At 36.8% G+C, this 23,841-nt stretch overlaps 1 protein-coding gene across 1 annotated transcript in view; it reads left to right on the forward strand.

Moving 5' to 3' along the window:
- LOC149530394 (uncharacterized) overlaps positions 1-23,841 on the forward strand; it is a 151,839-nt gene that overhangs the window by 106,265 nt on the left and 21,733 nt on the right. Inside the window, exon 2 of the mRNA XM_089808195.1 lies at positions 7,805-7,873. Within this exon, the coding sequence (XP_089664321.1) occupies positions 7,805-7,873 (69 nt within the window). The remainder of the gene's footprint in view (positions 1-7,804; positions 7,874-23,841) is intronic.

Raw genomic sequence — 23,841 nt, forward strand, 5'->3', positions numbered from 1 at the left:
GTTGCTTCCTTTGTTCTACCAGCCAAAGGAAGCTTCTTACAATCCTTTTGTAACTTACTGATTTCTTGGGATATGTCTTTTGTTTATGTTCAATTGCACATACATGAGTTTCTAGAGACATATCTACGTGTAGTGTCACATTCTTCCTCCTCTCTCCTTCCTCTAGTTTCTTTGTACTGTTGTAGTATTCTATTGAGTACATTGCTATTGATCCCCTCTCTTCTTGGGATATGCCTTTTGTCTTTGTTCAGTTGCACATACATGAGTTTCTAGAGGTATATCTTCTTGTAGTGTCACATTCTTCCTCCTCCCTCTAGTTTTCTTGTACTGCTGCAATATTCTGTTGAGTAAGTTGCTATTGATCCCCTCTCTTCTTGAAGGTTAAGCTATATGCAAACACCCTTAAATGTTTCCAAAGAAGATGGTCAACTTCATTGCTCATTGTTAGGCTATTCCTGCTAGTGGTCTCAGCAACGTCTCGTTGGGAGCCTCTCTTCAAATGTACGAGTTTACAAATACTTCTCACAAGTAAACCAAGTCTTGTGTCATATGTCTTCTATTATGTATTCTTCTTCTGTCCTTTTAGCAACTTCCAATTCTTCCACAGGTCAATCTAGTAATATTTGCCCAAGATTCATATTGGCAACGACGCCAAATGTTTATTACGTAATCCTATGAGATATAAAAGTAAACAAAAATTTAAGTACAAAACAATCATGTAGTACAACTATGCATTTACAGAGTATGGGATAGATGCCATTCTCATTCATAATTTATTCAATGATATGCAGTAATTACAATATTCTTGTGCTAGTCTCCAGTCACTCATGATCCCCCCTCGACATGAGCCCTCAACTAGGAACCAAAGGTACAATATAGAGCAGGCCAATGTTGGTTAACATAACCAACTGTCAATAACCAACAACTTGTTGAGAACTACCTACTATAATGCATAACAATGACTACCAAGACATAAAGAAAAAACATTTGACAGATACAATTATTTTACTTTTATTGCATGGCTAATTTTCAATATAGATGATATTGGGTTTTCCTTCTCTATTATTGGCTGCACCATAGTTAGTAGTATGTAAGCAGATTTATCAGCTGTGGATAATTAGGGTTGAGTTGACCATTTACAGAGTTGGTTTGTGATTTCTTGTGTCTTTTTCATTATGACAATCAAATATTTTTGGAATCATAACATATGCTGTAATGTTCCTGTTATAAAATAAATTTTAATTAAGCTATTGTAATTGGGCCGATTGATTTAATGCCTTAGACCTTGTTTTCATAGTTTTTGTTGTCGTCGACTATCTTTGTACACACTCAAAAAGTTTTCCCCGACGGGTATTTGAGCACGGCTTGTAGGTAATCATAGGTATGCATTTTGGATTATATTTTTATACTGCAAATTCCTGTTGAAGTTCTGGATTGTTTGCCATTTTGAAAGTGAAAGATCTTCCCTATTTGGCTTGTTTATGATTTTGATGGGATTCAATCCTCACCCTATTCCATTGCTTGTAATACTTTGCTCGGATCTGGCAAATTGGAGCACCATCATATTGTGAATTGGAGAAATCATTGTGTTTAATGTGATCTAACTCTCTTGATGTAAATTGAATAAAATTTGTGCCAAACATTGTGTGTTTTCTCTGCATATTCTATACATTCAGTTGCATGCATTTCCATACACTCCAAACTCCATACATCACCTAGTGAAATCCTCCATTCGGCAAACAACATAGTCTTCAACCGTACGACCTCCATTTCTCAACTGTATGACCTCCATTTCTCCACCATACGACCTCCATTCTCTACCGTACAACCTCGAGTCTTCCACCGTACGGCCACCCCACATCTACCATCTGTATGACTTTGTGGGCTTCCTAGCATATGGCCTCATTGCTCCACTGTACAACCATACTTGTGCACTCTTCATCACCGTACGGACACACAATACAAACATAACTAGTACCTCATTCTGGCCCACTGTACGGCCTCCACATTGCCTATACCTTTGCATCTGGCTTCCATACGCCAACTGCATCTAACCATACTACCCTCCAAGATACCGTACAAGTTATCTTCTGATTTCCATTTTTGAAAGGTTGTTTAAGAGTAGTTGCGTATAATGGATCATCACAGTGGTATTAGAGTTTTGATCCTGCTAGCCTGTGAATAGTGAAAGAGAGCTTATAGCCAGAAGAGGAGAAACCATTTGATTGATAGAATGGTGGTAGAACCGGAACCCACAGCAGCCAAACTCGTGGCACTGCTAAGAGAACTTGTGAGGAATCATGCACAGATTAATGATACTCAGTGACTCGTGGAAGAAACTCTCAAGAAATTGATAGACAATAAAGTATCTGATGGAGAGAATAGTCATAGTGGGGACTCCACGTTGGGTAAAGAAAACTCTCATCCTGCACGTTCATGACCTTCCATGTAGTCTTTTCCCCCACGGACGGAGGCACAAGGATGGAAGCAACCAACTTTTGAGGAGGTTCAAGAAAAATTGAGAGAGAACTAGAAGAATGCAAAATTGGAGGAGGATATATCTTACAAAGACTACACAGATTTGAGAATTAGATATTCCAAAGGCGGGAACCAAGGATATTTTAACGATGATCTTAGGAGGAAGTTGAGTAAAGTAAATTTGTTTCCATTTGACAGATCTGGATCCATATCTGCGCAAGTGTGAGTAATGAAGGCTGATACTTACTTCCAGCTGAATCCTATGCTAGAAGAAGAAGCAATTAAATTTGTGGCATTATACTTGGAGGGAGTTGCGCATGAAGTGGCATTACGACACCATCACATTGGGGCATGATCAAATAAATACTTATGCAGAACTCACTGAGAGATTGATAGATCGACTTGATGGTAAAGATCCAGAACTTAATTTCAAAGATTTGACACAGCTAAGGCAAACTGGATCGGTTTACTAGTACATTGCAAAATTTTAGAAACCCTCTATTTTTGTCATGGACATTTCTGAAAGAAGACGGATAGTGCTCTTCATGGACGGGCTGATAGAACCACTGAAGGGTTGGGTAAAAGGGGTTCAATCTTGCTACCCTATTGGAGGCCATTAAGAAAACACGGAGTATGACATCATCGTTGGCATCATCCTCTCGAGGTTACTCACATTCCAAACCGCTCATGTTTTCGAGGGACAAAGATAATAAACCTTCGTCAAGGAAGAAGTCATTGGACAAAGCTACCAAACAAGAGCTCTGAAGGAAGAAACAATGTTTCAATTGCAAAGAACCATGGGAACCAAGACACAAATGGCTCGGGAAAGGAAAGATCCACTAGATTGAGGTCATGTCCGATGATGAGGACGAACAGGAAGATATACCCACCGAAGAAAACCAACCCCACGAAGGCACCAAAATGGTTAGTTTGAACCGTACAGAAAAAATTGTAGCATTGGTACAATGCAGAGGAACTATTGCCCTAGCCAGTAGCCCAAGGTGCACAGTGTTTCGTGTACGGGGAACCCTTCAAGGAGAACGGGGAACCCTTCAAGGAGAAAGGGTTATGGTGATACTTGATAGCAGAGCTACTCTAAACTTCATAAACTCCTCTTTGGTGAAATGAAGAAGTCTACCTATGGAGAGGCACGTAGGCTTTCAAGTCTACCTATAGAGACGCACGACGGTGCCAAAAATGTAGAGTGGAATTACCAACCAGATCTCAAAATACATAACTATGTTAACCATATAGGACAGTTCAATTTATACACAAGAAGTAAAATCTCGTAGATACTATTCTTACCATAATAATGATAGGCAAGGAAATGATCTTTCTTTATTGATACCAAAAACCACACAGGTACATTACCAATGTTCCAAATATTTATAGACAGTCGGTTAGTTGGAAACCAACCGATGCATTTCCTCACCGGCTAACTGCCCAACCCGACTAGATTAACAAGTACTAAACATAACAAGTATTTTTTTCCGACTATAGCAAGGTTCAAGCTTTTGATTTTGACATTGAATATATGAAAGGAAAGAACAATGTGGTTGCAGATGCTTTGTCTAGAAAACCTGCTATTTGCTTACTGACCCAAATTTTAGCTGATTGGAAAGCGCACTTGTTGGTAGAATATTCCAAAAACACATTTTCCTGTGAGCTAATGGATGGCAACACCCATGATGATCGGTACAAAGTGGTGGATGACATCATTTACTATAAGAATCAGATATCTTTAGTGCCAGAATTCAAATTGAAGCAAAAAATCTTGAAGGAAGTCTATGACTCACCCTTGGCAGGGCACCCAAGCTTCCTCAAAACTTATAGACGTCTCAAGGAGAGGTTTTCATGGAAGGGTCTTTGTAATGTTCCTGATATAAAATAAATAATAAATTTATCTTTGTAAGGGGCCGATTGATTTATTTTATCTCAGACCTATTTTTTAGTTTGTTTCATAGTTTGTGTCACTGTTGGCTATCTTTGTGCATACCACGGCTTGTACAAAGTCTAGAGGCATGCTTTGGATTATATTTCTCTGTACTGTGGATTCCTGTTGGCGTTCGAAATGTTTGCCATTTCAGAAGTGAAAGATCTTCCCTATTTTGCTCGTGCGGTATTTGGTGGGATTTAAACCTCACCCTATTCCGTGGTTGCATGAAATTCCTTGTTTGGATTTGGCAAATTGGAGCATTCTCTTCTACAATTATCATTCATATTTGAGTCTCTATCATTGTGTAGGATTTCATCAACATTCTCTGTATATGAACAAAGATTGTGTCTCAGATCCCTAATTGTGTGTTCTCCTTGCTGCTATCATTCATTATTGTGTATTGTGGTATCCTAGCACTTCCACACGACTCTCCCCTTGCCAATTCATTACTTCCTACACCCTTGTACCTTTAGTGCTCATCTAATTCCCTCACCGTATGGCCTATTAAGTCTATATTTTGTACACTAGCGTCACGTCCCTCCCACATCACCGTACTGCTCTTTTTACTACCCATACGGCACAACATACACCATCCTACCGTTACATATGGCCTCTTTTATTATCCTCCCACAATAGCATCCATACGACCATCTTCCATACCGTACTGCTTCTTATGGCAATGTATGGCCACCTTTTCATACCCATATGACCTACTTAATTTCACACTTGTACGAATTGTTTAGTATGGCCCTCCTTAGCTCTATCTCAATGTATGACCAACATTTCATTAACTGTACGCCTTGGTTTCACTTCTCCACTCAGCCATACCTCCTGCACTCTACGTTCCATCCATATGGAGCCTTCAGCTTGCTTGGTGAAGTCGTCAGGTACATTACAGTCTCAAGGAGATGTATTGCAGTATGTAAGAGAGTATACGATCTGCCAACAGAACAAATCCGAACATACTCTACCTGCTAAGTTACTACAACCTCTACCAATTCCAGAACAAAAGTGGGAAAGTATCTCGATGGATTTTATTACTGGACTTCCCAAGGTGAACGGAAAGGATTGTATTTCTGTGGTGGTTGACAGACTGATAAAGTACGCACATTTCTTTGCCATCTCCTCAGACTTTCAAGCCGCACAGGTAGCTGATCTATTTTTCATAGAAGTTTTTTGTCTGCATGGGTTACCCCGAAACATTGTTAGTGATCGGGATGGAAGATTCATTAGTATCTTCTGGACAAATCTATTTCGACTGACAGGAACATAATTGTTGCCAAGCACTAGTTATCACCCTCAAATAGACTAACAGACAAAGATTATGAACAAGTGGCTTGAAGGTTACCTTCGGAATTACGTTTTGGCACAGCAGCGTGCGTAGGTCAAATGGATGCACCTAGAGGAATATTGTTACAATACCACTTACCACATGTCCATCGGGATGGCAACATTCAAAGCACTATATGGTTATGAACCCCTATCCTTCATCGACATAGTTCTAGGTGACAGTTGCGCACCAAGGGTGAGGGACTAGCTTCAGAAAGGACAAGACATACTGAGATGCTTGAAGGAAAACTTACAATGGGCACAGAGTCAACAAAAAATCTATGTTGACAGACATCGAATCGAGAAAATTTTTGAAGTGGGAGACTTGGTCTATCTCAGACTTCAACCATACCGACAATCCTCATTGAAGAAAAAGGGGAAAGAAAAATTGAAGCCACGATTTTATGGTCCTTATTGGGTAGTTCGCCACATCGGTGAAGTTGCCTATGAGTTGGAACTTCTAGAGGGGAGTCGTATTCATAACGTTTTTCATGTCTCCTATCTTAAGAAAGTTGTGGGACAGAACGTCACGATAGCGGCAGACCTTCCACTGCTCAATGGAGAAAGAAAACTCATATTGGAACCGGCTAAGATCATCGAAATACATGAGAAGACCTTGCGGAACTGCACGGTGAAGGAATATTTGGTACGTTGGAAACACTTGCCGATGGATGACGCAACGTGGGAGGGCGAGCACATTCTACAGCATCCGATATTGCAATTGCTTGAGGACAAGCAAAATTTGGGATGGGAGGACTGTAATGTTCCCATTATAAAATAAATTTTAATTAAGCTATTGAAATTGGGCTGATTGATTTAATATATCTTGGACCCATTTTTATTTTGTTTCCATAGTTTGTGTTGTCATCAGCTATCTTTGTACACCCTTAGAGAGTTTTCCCTGACGAGTATCTAAGCACGGCTTGTAGGTAGTCATAGGTATGCATTTTGGATTATCTCTTTATAGTACGAATTCCTGTTGGAGTTCTGGATTGTTCTCCATTTCGAAAGTGAAAGATCTTCCCTATTTGGCTTGTTTCCAATTTTGGTGGGATTCAATCCTCACCCTATTCCGTCGCCTGTAATACTTTGCTTGGATCTGGCAAATCGGAGCACCATCATATTGCGAATTGGAGAAATCATTGTGTTTAATGTGATCTAACTCTCTTAGTGTTAAGTGAATGAAATATGTAGCAAACGTTTTGTGTGTTTTCTCTGCATATTCTATACATTCAGTTGCATGCATTTCCATACACTCCAAATCCTCCATTTGACAAACAACATAGTCTTCAATTGTACGGCCTCCATTTCTCCATCGTACGGCCTCCAATATTCCACCGTACGGCCACCTTACATCTACCATCCGTACGGCCTTGTGGGCTTCCCACCCTATGGCCTCACTGCTCCACCGTATGGCCATACTCCTGCACTCTTCATCACTGTATGAACACATAGTACGGACATAACTGGTGCCTCATTCTGGCCCACCATACAGCCCCCACATTGCCAGTACCTTTGCATCTGGCTTCCGTACTCCAACTCCACCTAACCATACTGCCCTCCAAGATACCATTTTTGAAAGATTGTTTAAGAGTAGTTTTGTAGGATGGATCATCACATCTGCATTGCAGGTCTAAGGAACAAGCTACCTCATCACATAGATTGGAACTTTATACATGAAGTTAAGAAATAATTAACCAGAAGCTTATTTTCTGCAAAGAAACATAGCTTTATTTTGCCCTTTAACCCAACAAATAATGGATCTATATGCTGATCTGATTGCAGTGGAGATAACTGGGCAGTGTTCAAGCTCTAATTTATTCAGTTCGCTGCATAGATGTCACAATATAAGTTCTATCCCTTTATTCATTTCTATCATAGTTGTCGAAAAGAAAAAATTATACCTTGTGCCTTTCAGCTTCTGTAGCAGCTAGTTGTTGATGTATTGAATACTATAGCAGTTTATGTATTTTAAAGTTATATTATATAGTTAATAGATTCATAGATATGTTCTTTGAAACTAACATGCATATTTTATATTTGATTCACTGTATTGTACAGATATATATTTGGATTGGTTGTAATTCAGCAAAGCTTGGTCATTTATATGCAGGTGCACCAACTCGACCTGTAAGAAACTTGCCTATGCCATTCTTGATTCCAGCTGAATAATTTTTTTTGTGCATGAATTACAATAAGCCTGTTGAGGAAAAATAACTGATAGAATCTTATAGAATATGGGGGAAATTGAGGTTTGTCCTTTGCTGGTTTGAAGTGTCTATGCTGATTGTATTTTTAGTTATTTGTCCTACCAACTTAATCTTTACTTGTTTATTGTAGATTTTTCTTTCATCTTCTTGTTATAAGAGTTACACAGTAGACTTCAGTAGTCAGGATCTCCTGCAAAACAAAAAACAATTTTCACAGGAGAGTAGTATGAAATGAATGCTGGACTATTTATTGAATACAAGATAAATAATGTAAAAATAGGAATCTTGTTTATAAATGAAAGTTGGAAGATAGGACATTATAGAATTATGACAAGTGTTACAATCATATGACATGAGACACAAAAAGTAAATGACCTAATTATGCCCTAACCAAACTAGACTAAGTGTCTATAGGACCTAGATGGGACCAGTTAGGTAATATACTATGTTCCCACTAACACTCGTCTTGGGTGCATGTTTTCCATGGGGCTTGAGAGATGTTTTTGTTGTATTTTTTCTATTGTGGAGCTTTTAATTTAATTTCATAATTATCAATTTCCTCCTTGGGATTTTTTAATAAATATTTGGATTCTTGGATTAGGACCCAAGGTATTATTTGCACTACTTAACTGTTTTGCTTTGATGTATGACAAGACACGCATGATGGACGTGGATCAGAAGATGAACCTGTTAAAAAGGAAGGCAAAATGATATGTTTTCTTTCTAAAAAGTGTGTTCCACTTCCAGAAATTATGACAACTACTGCAAAAATGAGGACATGTTTTTTTTTCATATAAGCATCAACAATCATACCTCTTGGTTTGGTTGCATAAAGTAGAGAATTGCAGCTCACTTGACCATTTAAGTTCAAGTTTACCATAACCATTAGCAAATTGATGGAATCAAATGCAATTTTGTGCCACTTGATGTTTGTGAGGTGGTGTTTGGAAATTAGATGCCCTTACATCTGGGTTAGAGAATGCAGTTTTTTGAAAATGAAAACAACTAACTTTCATTCCTGCTCAACCCATATAAAAGTAGGCAAAAATTTATTTTATGTATTTGTTGAGGCAATGCAGCAGTTGCAAGAACTTTTGGGCCAAAAAATGATAGTGACACGTACATTCACTAGGTGTCTTTGTTCTGAAGAAGAATGGATTGTGGAGGATTTGCATTAATTGTATAGTCCTTAACAATTTAAGTCTTTTAACTGTTAATAATTGACGTCTTCTTCCTTGTATTGTTGATTTATATGATTATTTGGTGGATGTCAAGTACTCTACATAACTGGATTTTAAATCTGGCTATCATCAAGCTGTGAAGGATAGATGCAGAATTGCATTCAAGAGGAAGCAACAGCATTTAAATGTGTGGCTTTTACCTCCTTTTGGGTTGTGCAATGCACTTTGTACTTATATGAGAGTGATGAATGGTGGGCTTCTGCCATTTGCTCTTTTAGTTATAGTGTAGATGAATAACATTCCAGTTATCAGCAGGACATGCAAAGAACACATGCAATATTTTTAAGAGCTATTAGGCTCTATAAGAACAATCAGCTGCTCCATTTGAGAAATATGAGTTTGTGAGGCAGTTGTGCCAGTTGACATATATTTGGAAAATATGATTGGCTGAGGGAAGTTGTGGACGGACCTAGCCTAGATAAAAGTGATCTTAAGTGGTCAAAATCTTCCAATGTGATTGGACTAAAAAGCTTTATAGGCATTGTCCAATATCTTAGCAAAATTGTAGCCTCTTTCTTCAAAATTTTATGAACTTTACCTGTCTTGATAGCAAGGGTAAGGTCAATTAGTTAGGGTATGAACAAGCTAACTTCGTCTGGTAAGTTCAAGCAGAATATTCACAGTGCTCAAGATTTGGCTCTATTTGACTTATAGCAACCAGTTTCATAACAAGTATGATGCATCAGGGCATGCAAATGGAGCATCAAAGTTGTTGGGTGGATATTTTGCAACCGACAGTTTTGGGTAAAAATTCAGTCGCAAAATAGGATGACCAGCCACAGAATGTGAGACAGAGTCCCTCCTACCTTAAAGGGAAGGCTCTCCCTTCTCACTGTTCCTTGGATCAACTCAAGGTAAGCAAAAAATTGAGAGATTTATAAAGAGGGTGTTACTATTGTCCTTTCTTCTTAACTTTCAAGAAAGGATCCACTTATTCGTAAGGATCCACTTATTCCTATTGGGATGAAGCCTTGTTATGGATTGATCAAGTAACTCCATTCTTGTGCCATGATTGAGCAATTGGAGCTGGTTTGTTAATATACACCTTAGAGAATAAACAATCAATCATCATCAAGAAAAGCACTTATATAGATCCATAATATCACATGGGCTGTTGTTGATCAAACTCCACAAGAAAATTTGGATAGATATTATTATAAGATTTGTTCAGCACATAACATAACAGAAAACATTTATAACAAACCTGTCACTCTGGGCAATAATCTAATCAGGGTACCTCAGACAAATGAATGAGATTGTAAGGAGCAGATCACAATGACCATTGCATTACTATATAGTAAATTATGGACAAACTTTGACAGGAGCATAATGATATTTGGTTATCCTAAAATAATACACAGGTGACACCATCTTCTGTGAAAGTCATAGTTAAGCACTGCATCTCATATGGGACTCCATCATCGCTCATGATTAGAAGCCCTTGTACAGGGAGGCATCACGATCATCAATGTACTAGAAGCCATCTTTACAGGGATTCTGAGAGAATGAACTCAAATCTCTTTGAAAAATTCATAGAATTTGGTGCAGAACAATTTCAAGAAGATAACAGGGGTGCCCTTGAGAAAGGAGTCGGTGAACATGATCTTATCACTAACCCAACAACAGATTTGCACTATGGTGCATAGGCATTGTTGTGTGACTAGGAATGTATCAGTCAAAGTGCTGCTCTATGTAACATTGGGTGTCAAAATTTAAACCTATCATTCTAATCATATGTGAATTATACCTTGTGAAATAAAATGATTTCCATGTTTGGAATCATGTGAGCAACATATGCATAAAGTTGAGCTGCTAAAACAATATGAATAAATGAGAATTTTACATTGTTGGGGAAAATAATAAACAATGTTCCGTTCCCACTTGAACCATCTTTAAAAGGGAGATGGTCCATTCATGTGTAGATAAGTATTTATTAACCTTGAGTGTTACATTTATCTATCCATTGTAGTCTCTCTCTTATTTGTACTTCTATACATCATATAAAGAGCTAATTGCCTTGCTCTTTTCCTTTGTGCCTGGGGATATTCTTGTAGGAAAAGAAGGTTAGTACTTTACACATGCTACCAAAGATTGTGCAAAACTCCAAATACTATGCAGAACTCAAAGAAGTTTTAATCTAGAATTCATTAGTCATCCAATGATCTTGCTAGATAGAGTGAGACTCTTGAAGTGGATAGCTTTGATAATTGAGAGGGAGGAGATAGAAGATATACTTCAGTGAAAATTTTAACAATCTTGATCGTATTAATTTAGAGAGAGTAGACCATGTCGAGATGTCAGAATACTTGTTGAACTAGGGAATCATGTCAAGACTTTCTGCTAGGAGATTAGAAGGTTGTTATCAGTTTCAAAGGGATTTTGACATTCCATTAGAAGCAACCTTAGACGGAAAAGTCAACATGTTGAGAGGGAGAAGTTCAAAGTGAAATTCCTTGTAATGCATTCTTCTCTGTGAGAAAGAAGTTTGAGACGAAAACCCTTGTTCCATCTTCTAGAAGCAACTATGGTGGATCCACCCTCTAACATGTTTCATGGTGGATATCACGTGAGTTTCTGCATGATTCTGTTGGAAAACATCATGAAAGGTGACGATCTTTCATTGATGTGTTTGCGAGGTTGCTATTGTAAGGTGATGATCTTAACAATGGCTTGACTTGTTATCATGATGTACTACATAAAGTTTTTGTCCTGCAATGTGTTGAAGGTCATGATAACGAACGTATCATGATAGACTACATTAAGTTGCTCTCCTAGAATGTGTTGGAGATCATGATACTTATCATGATGGACTACATTAAGTTGTCCCTGAGATCGTGACAACCTAATTACTATTCATGATGGAGACTACATTAAGTTGCTGTCATTGAGATCATGATTATTATTTGATAGACTACATTTAGTTGCTGTCCCGAAATGTGTTGGAGATCAAATAATACATATCCTTCTAGGATATAACATATTCTTTTTGTTAAGTAACATGGATCTTTTCTGCAAATGTAATAATATGACCATTGTGATTCATATGTTCCAAATGCAGATTTGGATCTCATATAAATATGAGAAGAGACATGTCTTCAAGGTTGAATCATCATTTAATTAATATATATATATTTCATAATATACTATAATATATATATATATATAATATACTATAATATATATACTAATATATATTATTATTACATGAATACGTATATATAGAAAATGATGATTTACTAATAACAACAATGACTCTCAAATTGAATTTATCCAACTGAAGTTACAAATTTAACACTCCCTCTTCTCCTTTGATGGAGACATTACCAATTTATCTAATGAAGAAATTAACAAGGCTGTCTTCTCCTTTGATGGAGACAAGGCACTAGGGCCTGATGGGTTCCCTTTCCTTTTTCTTCCATAAGTTTTGGTATATCATTGAGATGATGTTTGTAATGGGGTTAAGGAGTTCTTTGGATCTAGGAAAATTCTCAAAGAGCTGAATAGTACCTTCCTTGCTTTGATTCCTAAAAAGTCGGGTACTGATAGCATGGACCAGTTTCGACCAATCAGTCTTTGTAACTCTTTTATAAAGTTTTATCTAAAGTGCTAACTCTCAGAATTTTATCTTTTCTCCCTAATCTAATTTCCAGACAGCAAAATGGTTTTGTTCCTGGTAGGTAGATTTTGGATTCTATCATCTCGGTGCATGAGAATATTCATTCCCTTACCTTGTCCAAGAGAGAGGGATTCCTTCTTAAACTTGATTTATCCAAAGCTTACAACTGGGTCGATTGGGCTTTTTTACAAAGAGGGTTGGAAGCTTTTGATTTTAATACGAGATTTAGGGAGCTGGCTTTTATGCTGGTTTCTTCTGCCATCTTCTTTGTTCTGGTGAATGGCTCTCCAACTCCTTTTTTCCGGGCTGCTCATGGTTTGAGGCAAGGGGATTTGCTTTCGCCTATCCTCTTCATTCTAATGGCTGAATGCTTAGGAAGATTTGTGGAGAAAATGGTGTCTATTGGGGATTTTGTTGGTCTCAAACCCTTGTCTAAAGAGCGGATTTGTTCTCATCAGCAATTTGTGGATGATTCTATTGTGATAGGAGAAGCTTTAGTGAGGAATGCTAGAAATATTAAGAAAGCTCTGAAGGATTATGGGCAAGCTTTTGGTCAAATTATCAATTGGAACAAAAGTGTGATGTATTTCATCAATGTTAATGATAATAGGTAGAATAAAATTAAAAGAATTATTGAGTGTGAGATTGGCACCGTACTGGGCTCTTATCTGGGATTACCCCTTTGTCTGGACCCACCTAATATTTTTTGGAGTTCGCTGATTGATAAAATCCATTCGAAATTAGCAGTGTCGAAAGGGTCCCTCCTTAGCCAGGTTGGTAAGGTTATTGTTCCCAAATCCACCTTACAGAATATTTTGCTGTATGCTGCGAGTGTTTTTAAGATCCATAGAAAGTTTGCCTTGGCAATTGAAAAAATTCAAAAGCTTTTCTTATGGACGGGTATGGAAAAAAAGAAAAGATTGGCCTTGATTGCATGGGAGAAAGTTTGCATGCCTTTCAATAAAGGTGATCTTGGTCTAAGAAGAGTTGCCTCTGTGAATGATTCTTTGCTTGCCAAGTTGATATGGAGATGGCATAAAGAGGAAGGAGAATGGCAAGATATTTGGAATGGTAAGTACAATAGGGAGAATCAAGATCTTAAACTCTTCCTTAACAATGAGACTTTACAAGGGGGTCCAATGATTTGGAAACATGCTCAAAAAAATAAGCAGATTATTAAGAAAGGGGTCAGATGGAAGGTGGGAAATGGGAGGACTATTCTTTTTTGAGATGATATTTGGATTCTTGATCACCCCCTCAGTTCTGATCAAAGGTGGAATGGTTTTATGTAGCAGTGCAAGAATCTCTCTGAGATTTTTGTAGAAGACTATTCGGAGAATAATTGGTTGAACCTCAATAGAGTGGATAAAAAACTTAATGATCTCAAGATTCTGAATGCTGAATTTTTAAGCCATGAGGAGGATGCTCTGATATGGAAATATAATCCTAATGGATTATTTTCTGTGTCTTCGGTGTATGCTAATGCTTTTGAAGAGCACCAAGAGCCTTGTTGGGCTAAAGCTTGGTTTAAAGGTATGACTCCTAAAGTTAACATATTTTTTTGGATTCTCCGGTAGGATAAAATTCTAACAATGGATAATTTGTTGAAGAGAGGGTTCAACATTGTCAATAGATGTTATCTCTGTAAGGATGTTGATGAATTGGTTAATCATTTGACTACTCATTGTTCTTATACTAGAAGATAATGGGAAAAGGTTTGTGGCTTGCTATATATTACCTGGGTATTCCCTGCTACAATTCAAGATTTTTTCAATGGTCGAAAGTCTCCCTCTACTAATACCTTGGTTATGAGGTTGTGGGATTTTATTCTCCCATTCCTTTGCTGGGGCATTTGGAAGGAACGCAATGATAGGGTGTTTATGGGTAAAGAAACTAATCGCGGTCAATTGTTTTGTAAGATTAAGAATATGGTGTCTGAGAATACCAGATCTTGTGGAAAAGGACACCAACCTCAGAATGTTTGGGAAGAATCAGTGTTTCAAAATTGGAATTTGAATGGTCTTAGTCTGGTGAAAAATGGTCCTAACCTTAGGGATCTAGCAAGATGGGATTGTCTTCTGAAGGATTGGTATAAGATTAATTTTGATGGGGCCTTGAAGGCAACCCAGGAACAACTGGCTGTGGTATCATCATTAGGAATATGAATGGAGATAGAGCGGGTGGAATGGCCATTCCTATTAGGGTTCAAACTAACCATGTGGCAGAAGCAAGTGTGGCCCTCTATGGTCTTAGCCACGCAAAAAGTTTGAATTTGAATAAGATATGGCTTGAGGGGGACTCACTTAATATTATTAATTGTCTTAATAAAGTTACTAATCCTTCTTGGACTATTAATAATATTATCGGTAAGGCCATAGATCTTATCAATTCCTTTGAAATTTGTATTGTCATTCACAACTATAGAGAAACGAATCAAGTTGCTGATTGGGTGGCTAATGTGGCATGCAAGAGTGATGAAAAGTTAATTTGGAATCACAATGATATCATCCCTATTAAGGGGTTTTTATTGATCAAGCATGACAAAGCTAGAAGTAAACAAAAATGTTTCATTAATGATTTAGGATAGAGAAGCAGCAGGCTATTATGAGAAGGACAATGCATTACCATTCAATACCACACGAATTGTGGGCTTTTTTCCCACAAAAATCCTTGGCTATGATTTCGACTCCGATTTTCTTTTGCAGGGGGTTTTTTGAGAAGAGAGAGTCATCGTTTTAGTGACAAGAAGATGCGAGGAAGGAGAAAAAGAATTGAATTGGCAAGCTGCAAAGAGTGGAAGAAGAAGAGTGAGATTTGGGACATATTGGAGCAAGGGAATTTTACTGGTTATATGGAAAAATTGAAAGGAAGTAACATTGCCATTACCCGACAATTTATCAAATCATGGAAAGACGGGAGTGTTTTGGTGGGGAATCAAAGGATGGAGGTTTCCGAAGATATCATTGTTGAAGCAACGAGGCTTGACACAGAGGGTATTAACTTCTACCGGGACAGGAAGCTCTTGGACCGGGCGATTGAAGAGTTTGCGGACTCAGCTAAGGAACACAACAGACTGGTGAAAATAAGTAATTCTTACTTTGGCCTTGGCTCCATTTTGTGCCCTTGGAGATTTTTTATGTTTGTGGTGATTGAGTATCTTACCTTAGATGAACTCTTCACTAAGATTTATGGTCACCATTTCATGTTGGTTAACCATTTTAGGCACATGGTTAGGATAAATTTACCCTTTTACCTTAGACAATCTTTGGGTAATTCTATTCTAGCCATTCAAAATGATCCTGAGGGGGATCATGCTGTCATGAGGGGTTAATGTTTTAATAATGAACCTTTTGAAATCCAAAAAGGTGGATAGGCCCAGGCAGAGCAAGAAATCTTTAGATTGTGAGATGGAGGGTAGTGAATTTGAGGAGGAATTTGATGAGGAAACAGAGGACGAGATCGCTGAGGTTGAGATGAAGAAGAGGAAGAAAGGTGATCTTGGAAGCTCTTCCAAGAAGAAAAGGAAGGAAAAGGAGAGTGAATCAGAACAAGATAGTGATTATGAGGAGCAGAAAAAGGGTTTTGAGAAGAGGGGATCTTTGGGCAAGGTTTCGGGAAATAGGGGGAAGAATGCCGAAAGAGATTCTATCCCCTCTGATGATGAACTCTTAATTAAGAGGATGGAAAGAAAAAGGAAAAAGGTGCTTGCTCAAGATGTGGATGATGAGAAGGAAATTAAGAAGGTGAATCTGGATAGGAACAAACAGGGGGAGCGTGAGGACTTCTTTGAGCATAACAAGGAAGAGGATGACTAGGGGTTTCTAAAGGTCATCATTGGTAACCCGAGGACAATAATGAAGGATATTGGTACCCTAAAACAACAAATGCAAGATATATCAAGTGACTTTGATCAGCTTAGCAAGACGGCAAGGAGGGAGAGAACACTGGGTCAGCACATTGATAGACTCTTGGAGGTTATAGGCAATGCGGAAGAGGTAAAGAATTTGATGAAGCGTGTGCCACCACTTGAAACTAAGAACAAAAATTTAGATCAGTTAGGTAAAGATCTTAAGAAAAGGATGGATGGTCTGGATACTAGAGTGAGTAACATGGAGAAAATTGTCAAGAAACTGCTAGATCAAAACTACATTATTTTGAAGATAGTGATGTTAAGGCTAAAATTTTGCACCCTGTTAAACTAAACAAGTTTAACAATCTTGCCTAGCATGGGATTCATTTCTGCATATGGGAAATGTGTAACTAGAAATGAAACCTCCAGATTTTAGGCCGGTTCCTATTGGATAATCACTGATAACTCCAAAAAACTAAGATGAAATTGTGAGGGAAAGGGATAGAAGTTACTGAAATAAACTTAAAATCTTAAACTCTAAACTAGAGAATCAGGTGATGCACCAAAATGATATGAAAGTTCAAATACTAATAAGTAGGAGGGATTACTAGCATATCTGAATGAATACAAAAGACTTCCTTTCTGTATAGGCTTGCATAAATATTTTGTAATAAAGTCTGAAAATGAACCAGTAGAAGGAAGAAAACGGATATTTCTCTTATAAGCTTCACCTTTCAAAACATGAACTACAACCTGCAAACAAACATACTTTTCTGCAACTAGGTGTTTGGGTGAGACAAAACAACATGGAAAAATGATGATTCACTAGTTGTCTTTATCAAATCACCTGAACATACATAGAATTACAGAAAGAAGGGAAGGCTCCAAAATAGATTCAGATAATCATAAACTCAGCCATTGTCACTTGTATTTGGTCTTTCCAAAAAACGGGTTACAAATTTCTGCACAAAAATATTAAGGACAAAAAGTTGTCACATAAGCCTTCTTTACATAATTCCAACCCCCTAAAATGAATTTAAAAAACTCCCTAAATACAATCCCAGCACTTGGTTGAATTCAGGAATCCAGGCTACAAAAAGGGAGTCAAAACTTATCAAGAAGCATGACTCACTTCCTAACAACTACACTAAGTCATAATGAGACCCATGACTCATGTCAAAATTCCTCAAAATGCTCTAACTGGCCATAAAGATCTCCAAATTGCTTGGTCAAAGTCTAAATTCGACCCAAATTGAAATCCCTACAATCCCTTTTCATGGTCAAAATATTTGAAGTACCAAGTCTTCAATGAATCTTTCTCCTCTTTCTCCTCTTTTAAACACAGGTCACACTTATCCACTTGTCCTCAATGCTAAAGATAGAAAACAAAGGAAACATGTTTATAAAGGTTTGCAATTTTAAATAAAAATATAAAATAGTTTATAAAGTTACTATTATATATTTTTATTTAAAATTGATTTGCAACAAGAAGTGTTTAAAAACCCTTATAACCCATGTCAATATACAAACATTGTGGAAAAATAAAAATGGGAAATAAACCCACTTAAGCCCCCACGGACTTTAGAATTCATAAAATGGAGAAAAGGAGGTATGTCGGTTTGAATACCCTAAAAAATGCTTTCATTTGGATTTTCTTTCATTGCATGAATAGAGGAGGTCGGTTAGGGTTTGCTAGAGAAGATTTCATTGTTTCGCCACTATCAGCTTGCTGTAGCATTCAAATCACATTGTTTTGCCATCAACTGTGATGTGACTCAGTGCTGGAAGCACGTTTTAGCTGCTCTCATCATTTTGTAGCTGAAAATCATCATTTGGAGTCGCCATTATGTATTCTACATTTTTCTAAAAATTTCTTCTGTTGAGCACGTTTTCCTTCATACAGCCATCATGAGAAAACACGTTATTTGCAAGTAACATTTGGATTTGCAAGGTTTCAAGTTTCTTGAATGAAGAAACGACTTCTCTTCTGTAGTTTCTTTTGTTGAAGATTAAATATTTACCTTGTTCCACCATGACTAGAAAACATTGAACATATTGATGATGCTTATGCTGCCATTTTTGAACTAGTGCTGGAAGCACGACTTTGAATGCACACAGCAGTATTATTGTAAAAACGAAAAGGATTTCTGGGCGTTTACTTCTTTCTTTGTTGCTTGGGCACATTTTTCTTCAAATGACTGTTATAGCTGTTTGTTACTGATGTTTATCATTACTTTGAATGATGAAAAACTTGACATTTGCTGAAACTCGTGTTGAAGGTTTTTTGGAAAATTCTGCTGAGAATTTACTATTCAAATCAGATGCAAATCTGTTGTCTGTTGACTGCACTTATCATATTTATCGATCATCATACTGATCTTGTAGATTCTGCTATGGGAACTTTAAAAAAAACATCATGAAAATTTGCATTGTCGACTTGTATATTAAATGTCTTACTGTTGTGATATAACTGAGATCTTTTCCCTTTCCAGATCCAATCATGCTGCTACCATTTAAGAGATTCCCTTTTAGATTATTTTGGTTCTTTTCTGTCTAATGTGGCTTTGGAACATTCAGCAGTAACATAACAATATTTATGTGCATATTTTGTGTTTACCTCTGGGCCTCATTTCCATAAACAAGCCTATTCTAGTTCTGCTGTTAGCTTTTCTTTAGATTGTCTTTGATGTAATTCTTCAAAAACATTTCCATCTTTTACATTTGATTTCACTTGGTTTGCTGATGTCGCTTACTGTTGCTATTGCATCACCTTCCATTCTAAACAGCTGCTCATACCTTTTAAATATTCCCATGTATCTGACTGATCTGTTGTACTGTTAACAATTTTTGATTTGTTCTTATCTCTGCTTGCTGTTGGATCGGGGTTCTCATTGAGAGTGTTTGAAAATTTATTGTTGGAACTGTAAAACTTGATGATGAATCAGTACAAGATTGGCTTTATTATACGCAGACTCATATTTGTTTGTTGACAGTAGCATAGATAACTTATTTGGTTTGTTATCATGAATGTTATAAAAATTGATCTTCCTTGATGCTGAATTTGGATAAAGCATCGAAGGTTTTCCTTATAAAACTTTTTCTTGGGTTCCTCTTTGCAATCTTACTTGTTCCTTGTCACAGTGCTCTGTTTTTCCAGCAACTCACTCTTTTCAATTTTCTGATATTTGAAATGGTCTTTTATGAGGTTCGAGCACGGGCTCGTGACACTCACAAACTACCTCTCTGTAATTTGCATCTGAACATTTAGAATAGACTCGCTATTTTTTGTACGTATTCAAAAATAAGAGGAATATGATATGTGTGAGTATGTGGTTATAGATAACTAGTCTTTGCTTAGATCATAAAGATCTAACCCCACCTCTTTCTCTTGCAGGGGAATGAAGAACCAAGAGCTTACCGGATCAAAAAAAACTGAACCATGGGTGACAATGCAACGACAGAGAACATCGAACCAGTCAAAGTCTGAAAGGCAATGACTGGTTATCTCTGACTTTCTCCCATATGTTTTATTTTTCTTGTTCTTAGTACGTATGAAAGATAGCAATTGTATTCACATTTTGTGTGAGATACTTTGCTTTCAGCATTTCATCATTGTGTAAAATATCAATTGTATATTCATGAAATGAATGATACAAGGACATTTATATTCTTTCAAATAACAAATGAGAAGTGTTTTCAGCAAATAAAATTTGAATTCTCAAAACTGAATTTTAACATGTGTTAAAATTAAGTAACAAGTCACTGACAACTTTAACACCCTGTTGAACAAGCTGGAGTAGAGTAAAGGCCAAGACTCTGATGCTATGAATGAGGACCAGGGCCCGAACAATCGTACAAGGGCTAATTCCAAGAAGAATGAAGGAGCGGAAGCACAAAAGTTGGATGACATGAAAGCTTTTGCGGAAAATGTGAACATCCTAGCAGACCAAGGAGCGGACCTTTTGAAGACTCTGTAGTTGTCCGGAGGCTGTCTTTTTGCTTTTCTTTTGCTGTCTTTTCATGCATAGTTGTATTCTGGCCTCTCTTTTTTTGGCTTTTTATGTATGTTCTCTTTTGGCTTTGAGGCCTTTTGTTATTTGAACTTTTATGCTTTTGTTTCTATGATACTTTGTACAAGGTTTGAGGTCCTTTAAAACCTGTTTTTACATAATCAAAACATTCCCTCTTAGCTAGGGAGGATTTATAGAACACCTTGTGCTCTCAAGTATATGAAGAGATATCGACATAGTATGATATTCCTTGAATGACATATATAAGGATATCAACATAAATCCATCAAAACACACACACACACACACATACATATATTAACGTATATTACATATGGAATTTGTTTCAATTCAATATGAGGCTAAACTTCTCAACACTCCCTCTTTAGCAAGGAGAGAATTGCAGCAATTATAATACAAGATTTGAATACCAACTTAAGTGTGGTCTATGATAGATTTAAGTTATGGTGTTAGGCAAGATCTAGCCCAAAGAACCATAACAAATTGATTTTCATGTTGTTTGGGAAAATCTGTTTTGAAGAACCATAATGAGTTGGTTATCAAGGTGTTCGGCAAAATCCGGCCCAAAGAACCATGATAACACTTGCTCCTAGACATCCAACATATTTTGGTGCTATGGGTTAAAGTAGCATATCTAGGAGATGGGTCAAACTATTAATAAGATCGTCACCTTACAATAGTTACCTTTTGTTTCTTATCATAACTTCCGGCACTCCGGGACAACAACTTAATGTAGCTTGGTATGATAACAGGTCCAACTATTGATAAGATCGTCACCTTTCAATAGCTCCCCTCTAAATATATACATCAATGAAAGATTGTCACCTTTAATGACATAATCACAACAACATCATGTAGTAACTCACATGATATCCACCGTGAACCAAGTTAGAGGGTGGACCCACCATAGCTGCTACTAGAGGGTAGAACATGGGTTTTCACCTCAGACTTCTCTCTCAGAGGAGAGCACATTACAAAGAATTTCACTTAGATCTTCTCCTCATAGAGAAGATATTGTCCACAAAGGATTGCATCTCAAAATTTCTCCCTCTGAACAATGATCTTGGGAAGTCAGGTTGTGTAGTTACTCCCTTTGAGACTCTCTTCACCCAAGGATGTCTCTCAGACTCTCTCTAAATCTGATATTAATCTTTCAACCTTTAGTGATAAGTCGTTATTTCCTCATGATGTATATAGGGGTATGCCTATCAAAATATGTAGTTACGTACATGTATTTTTAGATTCCCTCTGAGTATCAATCTTCTAAGCTCCTTTGTTGCTTTAGAATAAGTGTCATACTCCATCTTAATGTAGAAGTATCTCATAATCTCGATCATCAAAGATATTTGTTTCAAGAGCCTCATTTTATCCATCTTGATCATCAGGGTCTTTGGAGCTACTATCATTAGATTGAGTTTGCATGATATTAGGTATTATTATGAAAAGTACCAACCTTCTTTTCCTGTAAGAATATCCTCAACCGTAAAGGAAAAAATCAAAGTAGATAACCCATATAGTATGTATAGAATTACAAATAAGAGAGGGACTACAAAGATAGATAAATGTAAACAATAAGAATACTTATCTACACATGAACATTCAAAAATTGTCTTTTTAGTTATTTGAGAATGGAACATCTCCCTTCTAAATAAGGTTCAAGTGGAAATGGAACATTGACTATTATTCCTTCCACAATGTAATATTTCCACTCTTTCTTATATTGTTGAACAATTTTGTATCAATTATGACAACTTCTTTCTAAGTTCCAACTTGCTCTTTTCATCCATTGAAGGTCCAAACATTCATTTAGCTTAACAATAGAAGCAAACATGTCCTTCCATTTTCTCAAACTCATCCACAATATGCTAATATCTTGATTGAGTATGATTGTGCCACATGTATGGATCTATAACTCACACATCAACGAGAGTCTCGTAGATGGTTGAAACGAATTCTTGAAAACTTCATTAACGTCTCACAACAACTCAAATTTCCTTTGTTCATGCAAAGGTATTTGTTTGATCATTTTATTAAGCCTATATTACACACATCTTGCAATCTGTGTATTCCAAATTTTTATCATTAGTGAATCTATCACAACGTGGTTTACTCGCTCTGAATTAATATGATCAAGATCACCAAAAGTTGACTGGATCGTATCCTCTATATGCTTCCTCTCTTTCAAGGTTGCCTGAAATGTTAGTCTCCCTCTGAAGCTCAATCTCCCTCTTTTCCTGCAAGAATATTCGCGGAGGAAAAGATCAAGGCACATAGCTCTTATAAAAATAAGAGAGAGAGAGACTACAATAATAAATAGTTTGCATAATGATATAAGCCCATTTCAATAACATATATATATGTTCAATATTTAATCTGTCTCCTATTTATTACTTTCTTATTAATAAATATGTCTTTGATGCTTTTTCAATGTACAAATACTCATTAATTAAAGATATATTCATAATGAGTTAGGTTAAGTACTTACCTTAATATTACTTGATATATTTTATATAGCAAGGGGAAACATGTTGTTGTGGTCCTCCTTACCTTGTAGTGTAAGAAAAACCTTTCAACCTACTTCTCACCTTAACCTTGAAAAGAATGTCTCTCTTTATAAGAGACATACCCTTTAATATGATTTTTTCTTTAATAAACAAATTCCATTTCCTTATTGTTAGTACTAAGTTATACAATTATTTAGATTGAGATTATATCATTCCAATCAAGTATGAGGCTGACTCAACCAGCTGGCTCATGAAAACTCTTCTTCTATCTTATGCTTTTCATAGCATCCCCTTTGCACACTTGTGCTCTCATTTGTAATTACAAAGACTTAAAATCCATCATTTGTTTGAAAGCTAGAACTTTATTGCTGCACAAGTGGGTAGATCAAGTCCTCTCAAGTATATGAATAATTCATGCCATCTTATTTTGATAGTGGATGTAGAATAACTAGGAATTTCTATTAAGATTCAATCAATCACTTCAAACTTCTGTAATCATGTTGTCACAACTATCTTCAATCTCAACATCATTCTTTGAAGTGCTTCTAGGTTATATTGATTGTGAAGTCATGCATGCCATCTTGGTGAACTCAAGATCAATCATTAAATTAGGTAGTTGTTAATTCTGCTTATAAACCTTGGAAGA

This window comes from Cupressus sempervirens, chromosome 11 (genome assembly GCF_028749045.1).
Source record: "Cupressus sempervirens isolate cs-2001-9-10 chromosome 11, ASM2874904v1, whole genome shotgun sequence".
Lineage (NCBI taxonomy): Eukaryota > Viridiplantae > Streptophyta > Pinopsida > Cupressales > Cupressaceae > Cupressus > Cupressus sempervirens.